Genomic DNA, 18762 nt, shown 5'->3' on the forward strand with positions numbered 1-18762 from the left:
GTGACTGGACACAGAGAAAAGAGACTGTCTGGGGGCCTGGACTGGCAGCTACAGGGAAAAAGTATTGGCCACCAGGGGGCAGCAAGGGACCCACTGAGAAAGACCAGGACAAGCAGCCATATTTTTTTTGAGCAGCTGTATCTTATATCTATTTTTAAGCCCCTTGTGTTTAATTTCTTTCTGCTTTTCCTAATCCCTCGGTCAAGCCGGCTCAGCATTCCAGTCTGTTTAGACTGACTGAGAATTAGGAAAGACTCTGGTCCAACCTCCAGCCTGGAGCAGCAGCAGTGGTAGCTTAGGTCTCCAGTGGGAACACGATATGGGGGTCAAGAATCGAAAAGAATCTTTGCCTTCATGGCAAGAAAGAGCATTTCATTGAAGAGGGAGAAGGGCACATGTACATGGGCATGAGATAATGTTTTATCTACTCGAAAATGTTCCAGCAAGTCTTCCCACCCAACTATCTTCCAACCTCACTTCCCACTTCCAACCTCTCCATCACAAACAGATCTGTAATGCTCCTAATGGGAAAGCATTTTTCCTTTCTGTGCATAGCATTCAAGCCCCAAAGACACGTGGAGGTCATGCATCGTGATATGTGAAGCCTGAATGTCACTCTGATGGCAAAATGCAGGGGCCTCTTCTTGTCACCCTGTTTTTTAAATGGCAGCTTCTGTGCAAGACCACGTGAACAGCACAGTATGGCTGTGAGTATATCGATGTTGCCGCGTGTCAGCTTTGAAGTTAAACCTGAGGACCAAAGTGGAGGCAAAGAAGGGGGAGGAGAGGATTCGCCTCCCTCCCCAGGGGATTACCCCCATTGCCAAATGAGAAGTTCAAGGACAAGCATGTGGCCTAAGATGATCCACTCAGAGCCAAGTTCAGATTGGTTGTTTAACATTGGAAAAACAAGTATGCAGTCTTGTTGCTGCTGGATGTCATTTTGCTACCACAAATGGCAAACCAGTCCAAGGACAATAACTAACATATGGAGGAAGGCAGAGCTCAGAGAACCACAGAAACAGGGGCCAGGGGCCTGAACAAACGAAGCGCCGAGGTCATCTTCTCACTGTACTTTTCAGTTACGTGAGGCAATAAATTCTCTTTATTGTTAAGACCAATTCAAGTAAAGTTTTCTGTTACCCACAACCAAAACTGTGCCCAACGAAGAGAGTTTTAGAAACAAAAGGTGATCGAGAGGAGAGAGGAGGAATGTCATTGCATCTCAGGGTCCTGGCTGTGACAGTCAGGATAATGGCAGGACATAACAGAGAAAAGACCTCCTGGGTGCAGACCTCCTGTCCCCAATTGACAAGCTCTGGTGGAAGCCAGAGAAGAACTTTGAAGGGAGTACATGAGGGATCCAGAGATCCCTGCTTTGAAGTCAGACAGACCATAATTCAAACATTGCCCACCCCCCCTTTATTAGTTTGTGATCTTAGACATTTGTTAACGTGTATCCAAGTATTCTTATCTATAGACATGAGGATGATAAGACGTACCTCATGGTGCTGTCGTGATGATGAATGAGATAACAGTAGAGGATCTAGAACCAAACCACTCACTTCCATGCAAATCCCAGCTCTGTCCCATGGCCAGTATGTCCACGGGAAGAGTAGATACTTGCCTTGGGCCTCGGTTTTCTCATCTGTAAAGTGAGGATGAAAGTAGCACCTAGCTTATAGGATGGATATGAAGATCAGTGAGTTAATGCATGTAAGTGCTTAGCACAGCATCTCACAGATAACAAATGTTTAATCACTTTTACCCGTCTTTATACAAAATCCTCATGGTCTTATTGGGGAAATATGTACCAAACACACTAAACAATACAGACAATGACCCTGCAATCCCACCTAATAAAAGGGAAGGAAGGAACGTAGGAGGGAAGATAAAGTGGAAGAACAAGTTTATCACAGGATTGTTCATAATAAAATTGGGTAATCATTTCAATGTCTTTCAAAATACTTTTATACAAAGTATAGTAGAACTATAAAATGGAACACTATGCTTCTATTTCGATCACTGTATCTCAAGAGCCTAGGAGGTATCTTAGTAATTAGGGTTCAATAAAAAGTTTTTGAAGAAAGAAAAGCAAAGAGAAAAAGAAATATGGATTATATTTCTAGAGATTGGAGCACCCACCATCTCTTGCTTTCTGTTTATTTCACCTCCAGCCTCTGGGAAATAATACTGGAGGGAAAGTGTACTCCACCATGGCCATAAAGAAATGACTTAGCCAAAACTGGTTTGGCTCAGTGGACAGAGCATCGGCCTGCAGACTGAAGAGTTCCAGGTTCGATTCTGATCAAGGGCATGTACCTTGGTTACAGGCACATCCTCAGTAGGGGGTGTGCAGGAGGCAGCTGATCGATGTTTCTCCCTCATCTATGTTTCTAACTCTCTTCCTCTTCCTTCCTCTCTGTAAAAAATCAACTATATGTATATATAAAGAAATGACTTAGCAGAACATAAGACCTCTAGCTATATTGGAAAACCAATTAAGATAAAGCAAAGGAAATAATAAAAAGGAATCTAGGCCTGATTGCCAGGGACTGTCGTTGCAAGAACAATCCAGTAGAGGGCAGCATTATCTTCGGTGGCGGTGTTGAAATAATCCAGGTGAAAATACCTTGTACTCCCTAGAAGTTGGATTAGACAGCGAACATCTTGCACCTAATACCACCCTTGAAAGTTTGAAAACCTTTTCCATTCTCCCCTTCAAGTCCTTCCAGGTTAGCCTTTAGCAGAGTATGAGTGCAGTTTGAGATGAGCGGTTGAGGTTTGTCACTCAACTAACTAATCACTGGCTTTAAGAACTGAATAGTCAGTTCTGTTCCTGTGGTCATCACCCTTTTCCAGCCCACTGACCCTTCCTCCAGAGCAGTGTGAACCCATACTTTCTAACTGCACCTTTGCATACTCTCAGCAGAGCAATGAAAAGGTACAGTTCAGAGAACTAAAAATTTTTCCATTTTCTTCCAGCTCACTTTTTGGTCCTCCAGCACTTAGCTCGGCCTGCCTTCACAAAATCCCATGGACTCGGTGGCTTACACAACAGCTACTTGTTTCTCACAGTCTGAAGCCTGGGAGTCTGAGAGCAGGGTGCCGGCAAGCCTGTGCTGTGGTGAGAGCTCTCCATCTGGTTTGCAGACAGCTGTCTTCCATGCAGCCGTCTGCTTGCACAGTGCAGAGAGAGAAGGAGCTCTGGTCTCTTCCTCTTCTTATATCATCCTGGGGCCCCACCCTCATGATCCATCTAAACTTAATTGCCTCCCAAAGGCCCCACATCCAACAACCATGACATTGGGGGTTGGGGCTTCAATATACGAATTCTGAGGAGGCACAGACGTTCAGCCGTAACAGGCACAGCGTCACAATTTGAGTAGGATGATTTCCTTCCCCTGCAGTGCTCTCTTATATATTCATGAGGCAAGGTTCCAGCAAGTTCCAACGAACTTCTGTCCGCCTTTAGCAAAGGCTTGCTTGCTTGTTTTCTCTTACATGGAGGCAACTACTCAGAGCTCTACCCTATGCGACCCAACCAGCATAAGCAACAGTCTGTCTGGCAGGCGTGGCTGCCAACGTAGTATCCTTGGTTGCAGTAAAAACAAACTGTACAAATAGTTACCTGGGAGAGAGGGGTTGGAGATGGAAACTGGGCGGGGAGAGAGGGAAGAGGTGGGAAGAATACTTTTCATGAATAGTTTCTAATAGTTGAAAGATGTGAACTGTTCCTATTTAAACATTAAGTGTAAAATATAAACCTAAGAGGTTAAAAAGGAACTTAAACATGGAGTGGGGAGGTGCGATGCTGCTGAGCACCTCCTTAAGCGATCGTCTGCAATGGTATGTCTTCTGGCTGCTCTGTCTCCATCCACCCGGGGAGCCAAGGAGGCCTTCAGCCAATCTCAGGAAGCACCTGGCTGGGCCCTGGGTTAGAGACCCATTGCTTCTCTTCATTCCCTTCACTGCTGACCCTTGACTCCAAATCAGCTCACCCTGGACTCTCTTGGTCCTTGTCTCCTTCCCGTCACTCATCTATCTAGCTTCTCGTCAGTCCCTCACTGCCAGCCAGGACATCCTGGCATCTCACCTCCCTCTTGGCCCTCTCTGCCTGCCTGTTTCCAGGTGTGACTCCAGATAGCTCCCGAATGTGCTCCTACCCTCTCCTAGGCACCAAGGTGGCATCACACCCTGGGTTTTCATCTCGCCCTGGCAGTGAACTCTCACTGACTTGCATTGACTGTTGAAACCCTCTTATGTGTCCTTGCAACATCCCCGTTTTCTTTCATTTAAAATAAGGCTCTTGATTTATACTTGACTGTAATAGACCCAGCTTCCACTGAAATTACTTCTCATACTAGTAGTCCTAAAGCCACGGATGCAATCGGACTGAAGGTGAGTTTCTTCGGCTGCACAGAATTGGTCCCTTTGTTCATTTAAATTAAAATTGGTTATTCCAAACTCTTAAAAAGTTAGACATTTTTGCTGAAACTAGTTTGGCTCAGTGGATAGAGCATCGGCCTACGGACTGAAGGGTCCCAGGTTCGATTCTGATCAAGGACATGTACATTGGTTGTGGGCACATCTCCGGTAGGGGGTGTGCAGGAGGCAGCTGGTCAATGTTTCTCTCTCATCGATGTTTCTAGCTCCCTGTCCCCCTCCCTTCCTCTCTGTAAAAAATCAATAAAATATATATATATTTTTTTAAAGTTAGACATTTTCATATTAAAAGAATCTGGGTTTCTATGTCCTCTTCCAAAATTTAGAAGATCTGGCAATATTGAGCCCATGGGGGTGGAGGGGAGAAACCTGCTAAATTGGTACAGAGAAGAGATCCTAGAAACACCATTCAATTTTAAACAAAAACCCCAAAGCAATCAAATGGGAAAAAGGAAGTTTTAGCAACAAAATGGTGCTGGGATAACTAAATACGGGAAAGACGCAAACTTTGACCCCTATATAGTACACACACATTATTTCAAGATGAATCATAGGCCTAAATGTAAAAGCTACAACTGAAAAGCCTTTAGAGGAAAACAGGAATGAGTATTATCTTCATAACTCAGGGTTAAGCTAAAGGCTTCTCAGACAAATAGAAGAATGCAACAACCATTTTTAACATTTTTTTGATAAATGAGACTTCATCATCATCAGAAATTTCTACTCATCAAAAAGACAACGTTTAAAACAGGAATAGACAAGCCACTGCCCGGGAGCCAGCACGGCGGTGGTAGAAGCCATGGCTGGCCGAGGTCTCCCCAAGGGACACCATGGCGTGAGAGGGAGGAGAGCCATCGCTCCCAAATGCACTGGTTGTCCTTGTGCCTCTCACACAAGTCTGTAACTCAAATGTCTCTCAGCTTCCGGCCATGTTAACTTGTAATCAAGACAATAAATTACATGCCCAAAGTTTGGAAATAGACAAGCCGGAAACTAAACATTCCCTAGGTCTCTGAAACCCAGATGCATGACAGAGGCAAGCTGCCTCCTGCCTTTAGACACAGCCCAGAAGCAGAGCTGACGGGTGACACTGACAGGCCCCGGAGGAAACCCGTCTCTCCTGTATTTATTCATTTTGTCCTCTCGGTGCTATTTAAGGAATAAACACTTCCCCTTAAAGATGGTCCTCCTAAGAGTACAGAGATGGCATAAGAACGTACGAGTTGTCAGAAAACCTGGTGTAGAATTACATTAAGTTGGACAACTTAACCACTCAGGGCCTCTTTTTCCTCTTGTGTAAACTAAGGATAATAACTGCTGTGAAGAATAAAGGAGAAAACATTCTTTTTTTTAAATATATATTTTATTGATTTTTTACAGAGAGGAAGGGAGAGGGATAGAGAGTTAGAAACATCCATCGTGAGAGAGAAACATCCATCAGCTGCCTCCTGCACACGCCCCACTGGGGATGTGCCTGCATCCAAGGTACATGCCCTTGACCAGAATCAAACCCAGGACGCTTCACTGAGCTAAACCAGCTAGGCTCCATTCTTAACATTTTTGAAGAAGCATGGTAGCTTGACTGTAATAAAAACATAATACAGCCCAACTGGTGTGGGTGGGTGGTTGAGCATTGACCTATGAACCAGGTCACGATTCAATTCCAGGTCAAGGCACATGCCTGGGTTGCAGGCTCATTTTCCATAGCGGGATGTGCAGAAGGCAGCCAATCAATGATTCTCCCTTATCATTGGTGTTTCTCTTTCCCTTTCCCTTCCTCTCTGATATATTTTTTTTTAAATACAGACAGCAGCCAAAACCGGTTTGGCTCAGTGGATAGAGCGTCGGTCTGCGGACTGAAAGGTCCCGGGTTCGATTCCGGTCAAGGGCATGTACCTTGGTTGTGGGCACATCCCCAGTAGGAGGTGTGCAGGAGGCAGCTGATTGATGATTCTCTCTCATCGATGTTTCTAACTCTCTATCCCTCTCTCTTCCTCTCTGTAAAAAATCAATAAAAATATATTTAAAAATAAAAAATAAAAAAAATAAAAAAATAAAAATACAGACAGCAGTATAAAAGCAAGATATCATGAGATAGGCAGAGAAGGTGCTCTCTCTCTCCCTCTAACCAAAAGCGCGGACCCAGACCCGTCAGCCTCTGCACCTGCTTGGATGGCTTTCTCTTTTTTGTTGTTGTTGTTGTTGTTTGAGAATCTGCATGCCTTCTACTGGGGATTGAGCCCGAAACCAGAGCATATGCCCTTGGCCAGAATCGAATCCAGGAATCCTCCCATCTGCAGGCAGATGCTCTGTCCTCTAAGCCGAATCCGCTAGGGCTTGTTGGGGGGTTTTGAATTTATATTCATAAAAGATAGTGATATGCAGTTTGCTTTTCTTGCGGTATCTTTGTCTCGGTAACACTGACTTCATATAGCATGTGTTAGGAAGTTTTCCTTCCTCTTCTGTTTCTTGGAAGAATTTGAGTAGTTAGTATTACTCTTCAAACGTTTGGCAGAATTTACCAGTGAAGCCATATGGTCCTAAACTTTTCTTTCTTAGGAAGTTTTTGATTATTGATTCAATATCTTGTTATATTTTCTACTCTTGAGTTTCGGTAATTTGTGTCTTTCTAGGACGTGTTCATTTCATCTACATTATTTAATTTTTTGGTATACAGTCATTCATGATATTCTCTTAATTATTTTAATGTACGTAAAGTGTGTATTTTCATTTCTCATTTTAGTTTTTTGCATCTTCTCTCTTTTTTGTCTCAATCAAGCTAAAAGCTTGTCAACTTTGTTAATCTTTTCAAAGGGAAAATCCTTTTATTTCATTGGTTCTCTTTATTGTTTCTCCATTCTCTATTTTCTGTATATACTAGTGGCCCAGTGCACGAAATTTTGTGCATGGGGGTGGAGGGGGGGAGGTTCCCTCAGCCCAGCCTGTACCCTCTCTAATCAGGGACACCTTGGGTTCAGGCCTAAATCAGCAGTCAGACATCCCTCTCCCAATCTGGGACTGCTGGCCTCTCACACAAATCTGTACAGAGAAGAGATAGCTCCATGAATGTGCTCCTACACTCTCCTAGGCACCAAGGTTTTCATCTAGCCCTGGCAGTGAACTCGCACTGACTTGCCTGATCACCCCTAACAGCCTCTGACTTGTGCTCTACCACCATGGCTTTGTCCGGAAGGAAGTCGGCTGTCCGGAAGATGGCCAGTTGACCTGATCTAATTAGCATATTACCCTTTTCATAGTACCCTTTTCATAGTATAGATAGATTATACAGGATAGGATTGCTTAAATGAGGGAAAAGCCTTTTTCATTAGGAGGAGATGCTCTTGGCAGATAAAAATACATAATCCCTATATTGGGACTAATAGCCAGCCATGTGCACTATATTGCCAAACCAGTCATTAAGAAATTGAACCAGCTGAAGCCAGTTTGGCTCAGTGGATGGAGCGTCGACCTGCGGACTGGAGGGTCCCAGGTTCAATTCCGGCCAAGGGCATGTATATTGGTTGTGGGCACATCCCCAGCAGGGGTTGTGCAGGAGGCACATATTAATTAAAAACATATTAATTTTTTAAAAGAAAACAGTATGCATTGTTATGCCAGTAGTGGCCCCATAAACCTCATGCTTACCAAATACCCTGATTAAATGATTTTCTCCTGTGCTTGACTTATGCTCACGTTGTCTTATACCGTAACATGCTAGGAGCAATAGGCTCTACCATATAGCCTAGGTGTGTAGCAGGCTATACCAACTAGGTTTGTGTAAGTGTGCTCTGAGGTGTTTGCAAAATGACTTAATCATCTAACAATGCATTTCTCAGAACAGACCCCCATTGTTAAGTTGTGTGTTAAAAAAATGTGGATGCGGCTAAGTTGATACCTAGGCCCGAAGGGTTGAGGACAGGGCCTGGTTCTCAGGACCTGGAGTGGAGGAAAGAGCTTTGCTGAGTTAGCCATCTTGAGAGAAGCAGTGACATTTGGTCAGCCTGAGGCAACAACCTCACAAGGAAGAGGAAAAGAGGATTAAATACTCTGATCTCCCTCCCTCCCTCTCTCTCTCTCTCTCTCTCTCTCTCTCTCTCTCTCTTTCTCTCTCCACACACACACACACTCGCTCCCCACTTCTTCCTTCACTCCATCCCTCCTCTTTCTGGGGCTTCCTATGGCCGACCAAAGCCCAAGTGCCAGGACCCCCAGCTGATGTGGGGGTGGAGAAGAGGGAAGAGTCCAGCCAGAGGACTAAATGGCAGATAGCCAGACAGCCCCTCCCACCAAGATGGCCTCCAGCCTCTATCTTTAAGACTAAAACCAGCAAAAACTATATATTTCAGAACAGTTTTTCTGCTTTGGTCAACAGGGTTCAGCAAAATGAAAGTTTAATCAAGAAGGCTGTTCTCATTATTTTTAAATAGAGTGTCAGTCTCCTCATCTACAAAATGAACTAGTAGTAGTACCTTCTTCTAAGAGTTGTCACAGGGATTCAGTGAGATGGTACATATCAGGCTATTAAATGTACCATCTAGCCCAAAATAAATCCTCAACCCCCAATGAATGTTAGCCAGTATTAAGACTCCAGCCAGCCATCTCTCGGCACAACCCTCTGCCCGCTGCACACCACAATTTACGGGACTTTCGCTTTCTGCGAGATGTCATGCTCTCTGGCCCCTGACTCTTCATTCATTCCTCTCTATCTGCTGGGATAGTTCTTATTTTAAGAACAATCAGGGGACATTTGAGATCTTGCTCCCCAGCACATGTCATCTGTTTGGTTCAAATAAACTCAAAAACTTCTCTAAAAAAATAAAATAAAAAAGAATAATCAAATATATTTCTCATATCCATTCTTTTCAAAGGCTAACAATACCAAGTGCTAGCAAGGGCAGGGAGCTATGAAAACCTTCATACGTTGCTCAGGGTAGCATAAATTGGCACAATTACTTTGAAGAGCAATTTGGCAACATCTAGCAAAGTTGAAAATGTCTGTAGCCCACAGTTACATTCCTAGGACCGCACTCTAAAGAAACTTCACACCGGAACAAAGAAAATATGTATAAGAAAGTTCAAAGCGGCATCGATTATAGTAGCAAAAATACTGTAAAAAACATTAATCTGCCAAAACCAGTTTGGCCCAGTGGATAGAGCGCCAGCCTGAGGACTGAAAGGTCCCAGGTTCGATTCCGGTCAAGGGCATGTACCTTGGTTGCGGGCACATCCCTAATGGGGTGTGCAAGAGGCAGCTGATCGATGTTTCTCTCTCATCGATGTTTCTAACTCTCTATCTCTCTCCCTTTCTCTCTGTAAAAAATAAAATATTTATTTTTATTTTTTTTTTAAATATATTTTAGCCGAAACCGGTTTGGCTCAATGGATAGAGCGTCGGTCTGTGGACTGAAAGGTCCTGGGTTCGATTCCGGTCAAGGGCATGTACCTTGGTTGCGGGCATATGGGGGGCATATCCCCAGTGGGGGGTGTGCAAGAGACAGCTGATGGATGATTCTATCTCATCGATGTTTCTAACTCTCTATCCCTCTCTCTTCCTCTCTGTAAAAAAATCAATAAAATATATTAAAAATATATATATATATATATATTTTATTGATTTTGTACAGAGAGGAAGGGAGAGATAGAGAGTTAGAAACATCGATGAGAGAGAGTCATCCATCAGCTGCCTCTTGCACACCCCCTACTGGGGATATGCCCGCAACAAGGTACATGCCCTTGACCGGAACCGAACCCGGGACCCTTCAGTCCCCAAGCCGACGTTCTATCCATTGAGCCAAACCGGTCTCGGCAAAATATATATATTTTTTAAAAGAACTGTAATCTCCTTCAACAAGAGAATGAACTAATACCTTGAAAATCATAATGGACAATCTTACATTGAAATGCTACGTCACAATTAAAATGGCTACATGGCCGAAACCAGTTTGGCTCAATGGATAGAGCGTCGGCTTGGGGACTGAAAGGTCCTGGGTTCGATTCCAGTCAAGGGCATGTACCTTGGTTGCTGGCATATCCCCAGTAGGGGGTGTGCAAGAGGCAGCTGATCAATGACTCTCTCTCATCGATGTTTCTAACTCTCTCTCTCCCTTCCTCTCTGTACAAAATCAATAAAATATATTAAAAAAATAAAATAAAATAAAATAAAATAAAATAAAATGGCTACATGTAGCCCTGGCTGGTTTTTCTCAGTGGTTAGAGCATCGGCTCTGAACCAAAGGGTCTTGAGTTCAATTCCTGGTCAGGAGCACATACATCATTTGCAGGTTTGATCCCAGCCCTGAGGCACATGCAGGAGGCAACCATTGATGTGTCTCTCCCACATCAATGTTTCTCTCTCTCCCTCTCCCCTCCTCCCTCTCTCTTTCCTTCTATTCTCTCTAAAAATCAATGGAAAAAAATATCCTTGGGTAAGGGTTAAAAAAAAAAAAACTACAGGTAACAACATGGGTAAATCTCAAAAACACATTGTTGACTAAAAGAAACAATTTTTAAAATATTACAGTATGATACAATTAATAGTTTAGAATCGTGAAAAAAAATGCTATACATTGTTTATAGATCTATGCATATGTAGTACAAGTGTAAAAACATGCTTTTGAAGGATAAATACCTAATGCAGGGAGATGGTTACCTTTGTTGAGTTGGGGGAGAAAGGAGAGAAAAGACTGGACCTGGATGGGTTTACAGGAAGTTTTAGTGTATTTCTTAAAAAAAAAAAAAAAAAAAAAAAAAGCTTAGAAGCAAGTTTAGTTATAAAATGTTAAGATTCAAAGAAGTGGGTAGTGAGTACCAAGATATTTATTTATTCTATTTGTCATTAGTTTAAATAAACCAAAAGTAAGATGAAGACAACTGATTAAAAATCTGTTCTAGCTGAAACCAGTTTGGCTCAGTGGATAGAGCATCAGCCTGAAGACTGAAAGGTCGCAGGTTCGATTCCAGTCAAGGGCATGTACTTTGGTTGCAGGCACATCCCCTTTAGGGGGTGTGCAGGAGGCAGCTGATCTATGTTTCTCTCTATCTCTTCTCTCTCCCTTCCTCGCTGTAAAAAAATCAATAATATATATATATATATATATATATATATATATACACACACACACACACACACACACACACACACACATATAGAAAGAAAATCTGTTCTAGGTGCCCAAGCAGTCAAGTAAACTATCCCTTTTCCCACCCAGCCTATCCCACTTACACACCTTCCTTCATCTCCTCCACCAGAGGTCCATTTGTTACAGAGTCTAGCTCAGTGGAAGGCAGTGCGTAGGCACAGGGCTGATAATGGCATTAAGTGGAAGTCAGCTGAGACTCAAAACATTCTTCCCTGTGCACGCACCGAGCCAGCACGGCCATGCGTGAATCAGTGCCCAGCCTCACATTGGGGGCCATATGTGCCACGCCAGCACAGCCAGGTTCGGCGAGCCTGAGAGGGGGCGGTGAAGGATTAAGAAAAGACAGACAAGAGAAGAAAGCTAGGGCTGGGTGGGACGCTGCCCTCTCTGATGAGAGACAGCGCCGTGGCCTGCAAGCCAAGTCTTTATTTTATAACCAGATTCCAGGAAGCAAAGTAAGGGTGTGGTCAAGATGTTTACAACATTCTCGTGAGTTTCAAATCTACTCAATGACATGCACCTGATCAAGCTTTGTTTCCTTGCTGTACCTCCCACAGTCCATATCACTTAGCCACATGGGACCACAGGTTTCGACCATAAGGTCAAGCTTACAACTATAGCCTTTGGCTATCATTGTGCTGGGACTTACACGTGGCTTTGCCAAGAGAGGATCCTGCCCTCTCATTAGTCCCATGCTTGAACCTGTCCGAACGCTGTAAGTCGCTCTCCACATCTGTTCTCATACACTCCGGGAATACTCACAGCCAAGCTTGTAAACCCTACACACAACTGCATGATTCTCCTTTGGAGGAAAGATATCCCCATGTTGATATTTATGGGCCCCCAATGAAATCTGGCACATCATTGGTGCATCTTATAGTGAAGCCCAGAAATTCAGTGCTTCTCACAACGTAATGTGCCTGGTGATCTTGTTGAAATGCAGATTCCAAAGGCTGTAGTTTATAATGGGGCCTGAGATTCTCTGTTTCCAAAAAGTCCCAAGGAAGCCAATGCTGCTAGTCCCTTCTGCATAACACTCAGCATCCACCCAATCGTTTTACAGCCTCCTTGTCCTTAAATATGAACAGACTGCTAACATAGCCAGTCTTTAGAGGATGGCTAGTAACATAAACGAGAGACCAAAACAAATTAGCATAAAGATAGATCCAAGGAAACAGATCAAAGCAGAAAGGAGAACTAAAAACATACCCTACATAATAAAAGGTTAATATGCAAATAGACCATATGGAGGAACAACCAAACAACCGGTCACTAAGACATGCACTGACCACCAGGGGGCATGCCACGAACATGATGGTGAAGTAGGTGGGGTGGGGGGAGCACCAGACCAAGGCAAGGCACCGGTTGCTGTCATGGGGAGAGCCTCTGGTGGTTCCTGAAAATTCTTTGCTCCCACACGCCCTGGTCCGGAGGGCGCTCACACCCGCTGCCAGCCCCAATCGCTCAGCACCATCAGAGGATACCAGGGGCGGCTGCTAGGGGTGTGTGTGTGTGTGTGTGTGTGTGTGTGTGTGTATGTGTGCTTTGTTTTTGTTGTTATTGTTCACTTTTTGGATCCTAATCCCCCCTTCTGCCCAAGAGCACTTAGCAGGAGATAAAACTCCCTGGAGGAGACACACAGGGAGAAGGAGCAGATGAAGCACAAGTACGGGTTCAGATCCCGAGCACAGATGAGTAAGAAGGTATGCGTGGCAGAGGTGCTGGAAGGCGAGGGGCGAGGCAAAGATGCGGGACGAGGCAAAGATGACCCTGTCGGGAGCACCGGAGGCAGCTCCCGGGGCTCAGACCGGCAGGCATGACAGGAACCCAGGGAGGCCCATCCCAGCTGCCTTCTCACCTCGATGACTCCGCATTCCTTTCCTTCGTTGCCCTTTACACAGTTTATGGTTATATGGTGGAGAGTTATTGTCTGTTTGCTCTACCAGACTGTAGCTCCACTAGGGCAGCCCTTGCCTTCTCTCTATTTTTTAAAATATATTTTATTGATTTTTCACAGAGAGGAAGAAAGAGGGATAGAGAGTTAGAAACATCGATGAGAATCATCGATCAGCTGCCTCCTGCACACCCCCCACTAGGGATGTGCCCGCAACCAAGGTACATGCCCTTGACCGGAATCGAACCCGGGACCCTTGAGTCCGCAGGCCAACGCTCTATCCACTGCGCCACAGCGGCCTCGGCAGGCCCTTGCCTTCTCCACCGCTGCGCCCCCCGCACCGGGCGGGAGCCCCCTGAGCGGCGCTGGGGGAACGTGTGCCCCTGGGCGGCCTGTGCGGCCTGGGGACGGAGCCCGTGGACAGAGAACGGGCTGGGCGCCCAGCCGGCTGGGGGGTGACCCGGCCGAGCTACCTGCGGGTTCTGTGAAGTGACAGGGCCGGGGGATGGAGCGGGACCTCCGGACCGGCCAGCGGGAGGGCGGGGCGGGCGGAGAGAAGGCCTCGGACCCGGGAGAGAGGAGTTCCCCGGGGCGGGGCGGACGGTGAGGAGGCCTGGGACCCGGGGAGAGGAGCCCCCGGGGCGGGGCGGACCGCCTGCCGGAAGCGGGAGGCCCTGCCCTCCGCCGCCCGCCCCACGCGCCTGCGCACCTGCGCGCGCACGAGAGGTCCAAGCGGAAATGGCGCCGCGGGGCCGCGCATCCGGGCGGCGAGCGGAAGTGGGTGTGAGAGCGGAAGTGGCCGGCTGGAGCCGGGGCTGGGCGGGGACCGGTCCTGTGGGTGAGGCGGCAGCGGCGGCGGTGGCGGCGGCGGCTCGGCAGGCGGGTTCAGGCTTCGGGGGCCAGGTCGGTGCGGCGGGCGGGCGGGCGGGCGGGCGTCTCCACGGTCAGGGCGAGCCTCTCCCCTGCCCCTGCCCCATCCCTCTCCCCTTCCTCCCACCGCCCACACCCTCCTCAGCGGCGGCGGGCCGCTCCCTCCCCGGCCGGCCGTCCCTCCGCGCCATCCTCACCGGCCTCGCTCTCCCTCCCTGCCCGGGCAGCCGCCGCCATGATCCTGCTGGAGGTGAACAACCGCATCATCGAGGAGACGCTCGCGCTCAAGTTCGAGAACGCGGCCGCCGGGTGAGCGCGCGCCGGGGGCTGAGGGCGGAGGGCGGCGGGCGGGGAGCCGGAGCGTGACCCCCGCTGACCCCGGCGCCGGCCCCGGGACGCGGAGCAGACGGGCCGCGGGTGCGGGGCCGCCGGGCGGCGCGGGCGTGGGAGGCGCGGGCGGAGGTGCGGGCGCGGCTCCGGAGGATGCGGAAGCGGGGGGACCGGGGGCCGGGACCTGTGGGGCGTGCGGGCAGCAGGCAGCGGACCTCTCCTCCCCGTGGCCCCGGCATTGTCAGGAGGCGCCGAGGAGAGCCTGGAAGGAGCGAGGATCGGGCTGGAAGGAGTGTTCCGGGGTCCCCGGAGCCGGAGGGGAGGAGGTGCGGCCCGGGGCTTTCCGCCCTCTCGCACCCGCCCCGCCCCGCTCCTGTCTGCGGGAGCCGGAGGGGAGGCTGAGCAGACCCGGGCCCAGTCTCGCCGCCGGAAAATGACATCTCTCTGGTTTCCCTTCCCCGAGCCCTGCCCTGAGAGACACGGCCTGTTTCTCAAGCAGAGCAACCGTCTCCCCATCCGCACCCCGTCCTTATCTCTCCCCGGAGGTTCCCATTCTCTGTTCCCCGCCCACCAGGCTTTATCTGGCTATCTTTTACGCTCTTCTCCCAGCTCCCCGATCTGTGATTTCTTCGGTGCTCATTCCGGCCCAGGTGCACGCTTTGAAAGCGTCGCGTGTAGAAAGGTCTTAGATCACCTTTTCTGCCATCGGCCTTCTTCAGCGTGGCCTTCGCACAAATTTCCGAGGCAGCAAGACTCAGTAGAAGACAGCCTCCTCCCCCGGAGTGCCTGCTTTTGAAACACGAGACAGGGGATTTTAGCTCTCGTTGGTGCCCTGCGGCTAGTCCCTGTGCCCGTTTCCCCATTTGGGAGGATGGGCTTCGCGTCTTGCTCGCACAGTTGAGGAAATAAGTGCAAACGGTTTCTGGTGAGCGAGGAACTAGTCATTGGTGCTTGGAGATCCATAGATTGGGGAGGATTGGTGGGAGGGACATTGTAAGTAGTCACAGGAACCTGTGGCTTGGAGGCGTTAAAAGAAAGGTACTTCTGATCCACTGTGTCTCCTATATGGTGTTTCCTATATCTTTTTCTTTATTGATTAAGGTATTACATATGTGTCCTTATCCTCATTGCCCCACCACCACCACCAATGTCTCATACCTTTTATAAGGCCGCCGGTTTTGATCTGTAAGACAAATAACAGCTTTCCTTGGAGTAATTGATACAGTGAACGGCAGCTTTGCTTCCTGCCTGGGGCTGCAGTTGCTTATATGTTAGGCTAACTGGCTCCTTGTCTTAAGCCTCCACTTACCAGTTCCTTCACATTTTAAATGTTGAAGCGAATCAGCTCAGACTTATTTTGGGCAATTGCTCTCTACTTTTAGAGCAGTGCCGCACACAAGAGGAAGTTCATTAACTTCTGCATTTTCACAGCTGATCCTGAGTGCATTCTCAAGTCGAGACGAGTCGAGAAATGAGGCCTCGGTGGTTATAAGCTAGTGCGTTTTCAAGCAGGAGCATGCCTTGGGCCGTGGGAGTCTGTTCATATCTATTTGTGTACTAATAACTTGTGGTTCCAAAATATAGCCCCGTATTCAGAACGTCAGCTCTATTCTTTTTAGAAAATTACTCTTAAAAGGACCAGCTAACCATTTTAGAGGACTTAAAGTAGTCACTCGCGTCTGGAAGACATAAGTTATGACTTTAGGGCATTTCTTACAAAGTGTATGTTGCAGCAGTGTTGGGCAGGGCATCAAGGTTTGGCTTTTATTCTGGCCCGTCTTCCCTTCGAGACGTGACTTTACGTAAGTGGGCTCAAACATTCTGCTGAAAAGCTCTTTGAAAAGAGACCATGATATCCAGGTTAGGAAGTAGGACTTTCCTGGGATTGCACATGTAACACCCTACTGTGAATTTCCGGCATACAGGTAAGGTGAGGCAGCAGTGAAGCAGTGAAGTATTTATGAAGGCACAGGCCGAGGGTAAAACCTCCAGCAAAGGCTAACTAGTGCGATAAATCACAAACAGGTTTGGGTCCCCCCAGTGCTCAGCACCAGCAGGACGGAAAAAGGGGGCCTTTCTGAGAGCCCATTGGCCAAGTCAGCTGAGGGGTGAGATGTGTTGGGTTGAAGATCAGAGAAATAAATTAAGGAAAGGTAAGTAGCTCGGAGGAGAAACCCTGGCGTTTTGAAAGGCTCTGCCTGTGTGGGAACCTGCCGGAGAGGTCGGCTCCACCCTACTTTCCTCCTCTCGGAGCATTTGGGGAGCTGTAGTTCAGATCCACCCTCTCCAGAGTGAATCTTCCAGCTCTGTATAATCCTCTATGGCAGCCAGTAGTGGTGTGTGGCGCGTTAAGTTTAAATAAGAATTAAAGTGAAATAGAGCTAAGTTCCTCACACTGGTCACAGTTCTAGTGCTTAGTGTGCCCATGTGGCTAGAAGCTGTGGTATTTGAACAGCACAGATGTGTAACATCTCCATTCTCACAGAATATTCTAACGGACAGCAAGCACTCTTCCAGCTACTGAAAATGTAAGCATGAGATAGTCTTAAAACAGTTCGTGGCATGTCATTCAGAACACTGGCAGGAACTTTCCTTTTGAAGTTGGTCTTTTTTTAAATGATGCACTTCACATCATTGGGTCTTCTTGCCTGTGACATCCTACTGAAAGGCTAAATTCCCTTTCGGTCAGTAGTCACCCATCGGTTAAAGCAGTCCTGTCATCTAAACTGTTTAAGAATACATTTGGTCATGATAACATTTTAATTTGGAGGCAGTTCCTACAAAGCCTAAGATTCATCCCAAGCAAATTGCTTTTTATGTTTCCCTACCACACTCCTGGGAAAATGGCTTATTGGGATGATTCATATATCCTCACAAATGATGATTATTGGTAAGGTGTCTTCCCAATAGCCTACAAACTAAGAGAAAGTGACTGATTAAAAAGCTATACTGCAAATAGCCTCATGTGCAGGTCTTGTCACCAGCGTTAGGAATTCTTACCCAGACCCCCCAATTGAAACAGAAGTAATCTGTCAAGTTAATTAAATTCTCTTGCTACTCTGTACACACCAAGAACTCTTTCAGCCTCAGAAGCTAGGCTGTCAATTTAGCTAGAGTCTGGAGTCCAAGATTGAGAAAATGCTGTCAGATGCAAATTGCTGTTGATTTTAAGAGCATTCTGGCTCCTTGCCACAGCTGTGCATATTGTGGGCGCTGTGGCTCTGAGGGGGAGTGAATCTCAGTAAGCAAGCATTGCCAGTTGGTGTGGGTGAGGGCTGTGGGAAGAGATACTTGAAAAAGAAAGGGATAAATTAAGTCTTGCTGATACCTTGTTCTCATTCCCAGCTCTACTGCACATGTCCTCAGAGATTAACTGGTTTGAAGGGACTTGGAATTAGGACATTGTAGTGGCTGATTTGTTGGAAAGATCTGGTTGGTCTTTTTGGAGGTCATTAGAGTTACTGACTGTCGCCTGTCCTCTGGCCTCCTTGGGACTGCTCTGGGCATGAAGCCGCAGAGCTACACTCCACCAACTGATGACTCCTTCAGGGCAGGTCTATCCTTTTAATCACCTTTCCCCACCCCCACTGGGCTTCCTCACATACATATTGTCCGTTTGGTAAGTTTTCCTGAAGTAGATAAAGCCAGCTAGCACAGTTCTTACTTTCTTCAGGAGCTCACTGCTTTTCTGAGGTTGTGTGAATTGGCTTTTAGACCCTCTTCTCCATATTTTGAGATATGGCTTCAGCGGAGAGTAGAACCACCTCTTATCTAATATGTCCATCTTTGTAGGCTTTACTCAGAAAACATGATGGGAGCCTTGCAGAGGGCTTAAGGGAGAATGTTTAAAAAACCTTTATAGTAAGATAGTGAACAGAGTTGAATAATTCCTTTAATTCAACTCATGGAAAAGGATAACTAGAAGAGGCTTAAGTGCCCAAAGGGAATTGGATATATTTGAAAAACTCCAAAATCCTTAATGAAAAAAGAGGATTGGATATTACAGTTGCCAGGTGGTTGTATTTTTATTGACCGATTAGGGCCATTCTAGAAGCTTTCTTAGAAAAACAATAGAAGACTTTT

General features: G+C 46.9%; 1 protein-coding gene across 1 annotated transcript in view; it reads left to right on the forward strand.

The window, feature by feature from the left end:
• The first annotated feature begins 14237 nt into the window (after nucleotides 1-14237).
• ARPC2 (actin related protein 2/3 complex subunit 2) overlaps nucleotides 14238-18762 on the forward strand; it is a 28185-nt gene continuing 23660 nt past the window's right edge. The window contains exons 1-2 of the mRNA XM_084891987.1: nucleotides 14238-14382; nucleotides 14577-14658. Coding sequence (XP_084748113.1) covers nucleotides 14585-14658 — 74 coding nt within the window. The 5' untranslated portion in view covers nucleotides 14238-14382; nucleotides 14577-14584. The remainder of the gene's footprint in view (nucleotides 14383-14576; nucleotides 14659-18762) is intronic.

The sequence above is a fragment of the Pipistrellus hanaki genome (assembly GCF_964339955.1).
Source record: "Pipistrellus hanaki genome assembly, chromosome: 8".
NCBI lineage: Eukaryota > Metazoa > Chordata > Mammalia > Chiroptera > Vespertilionidae > Pipistrellus > Pipistrellus hanaki.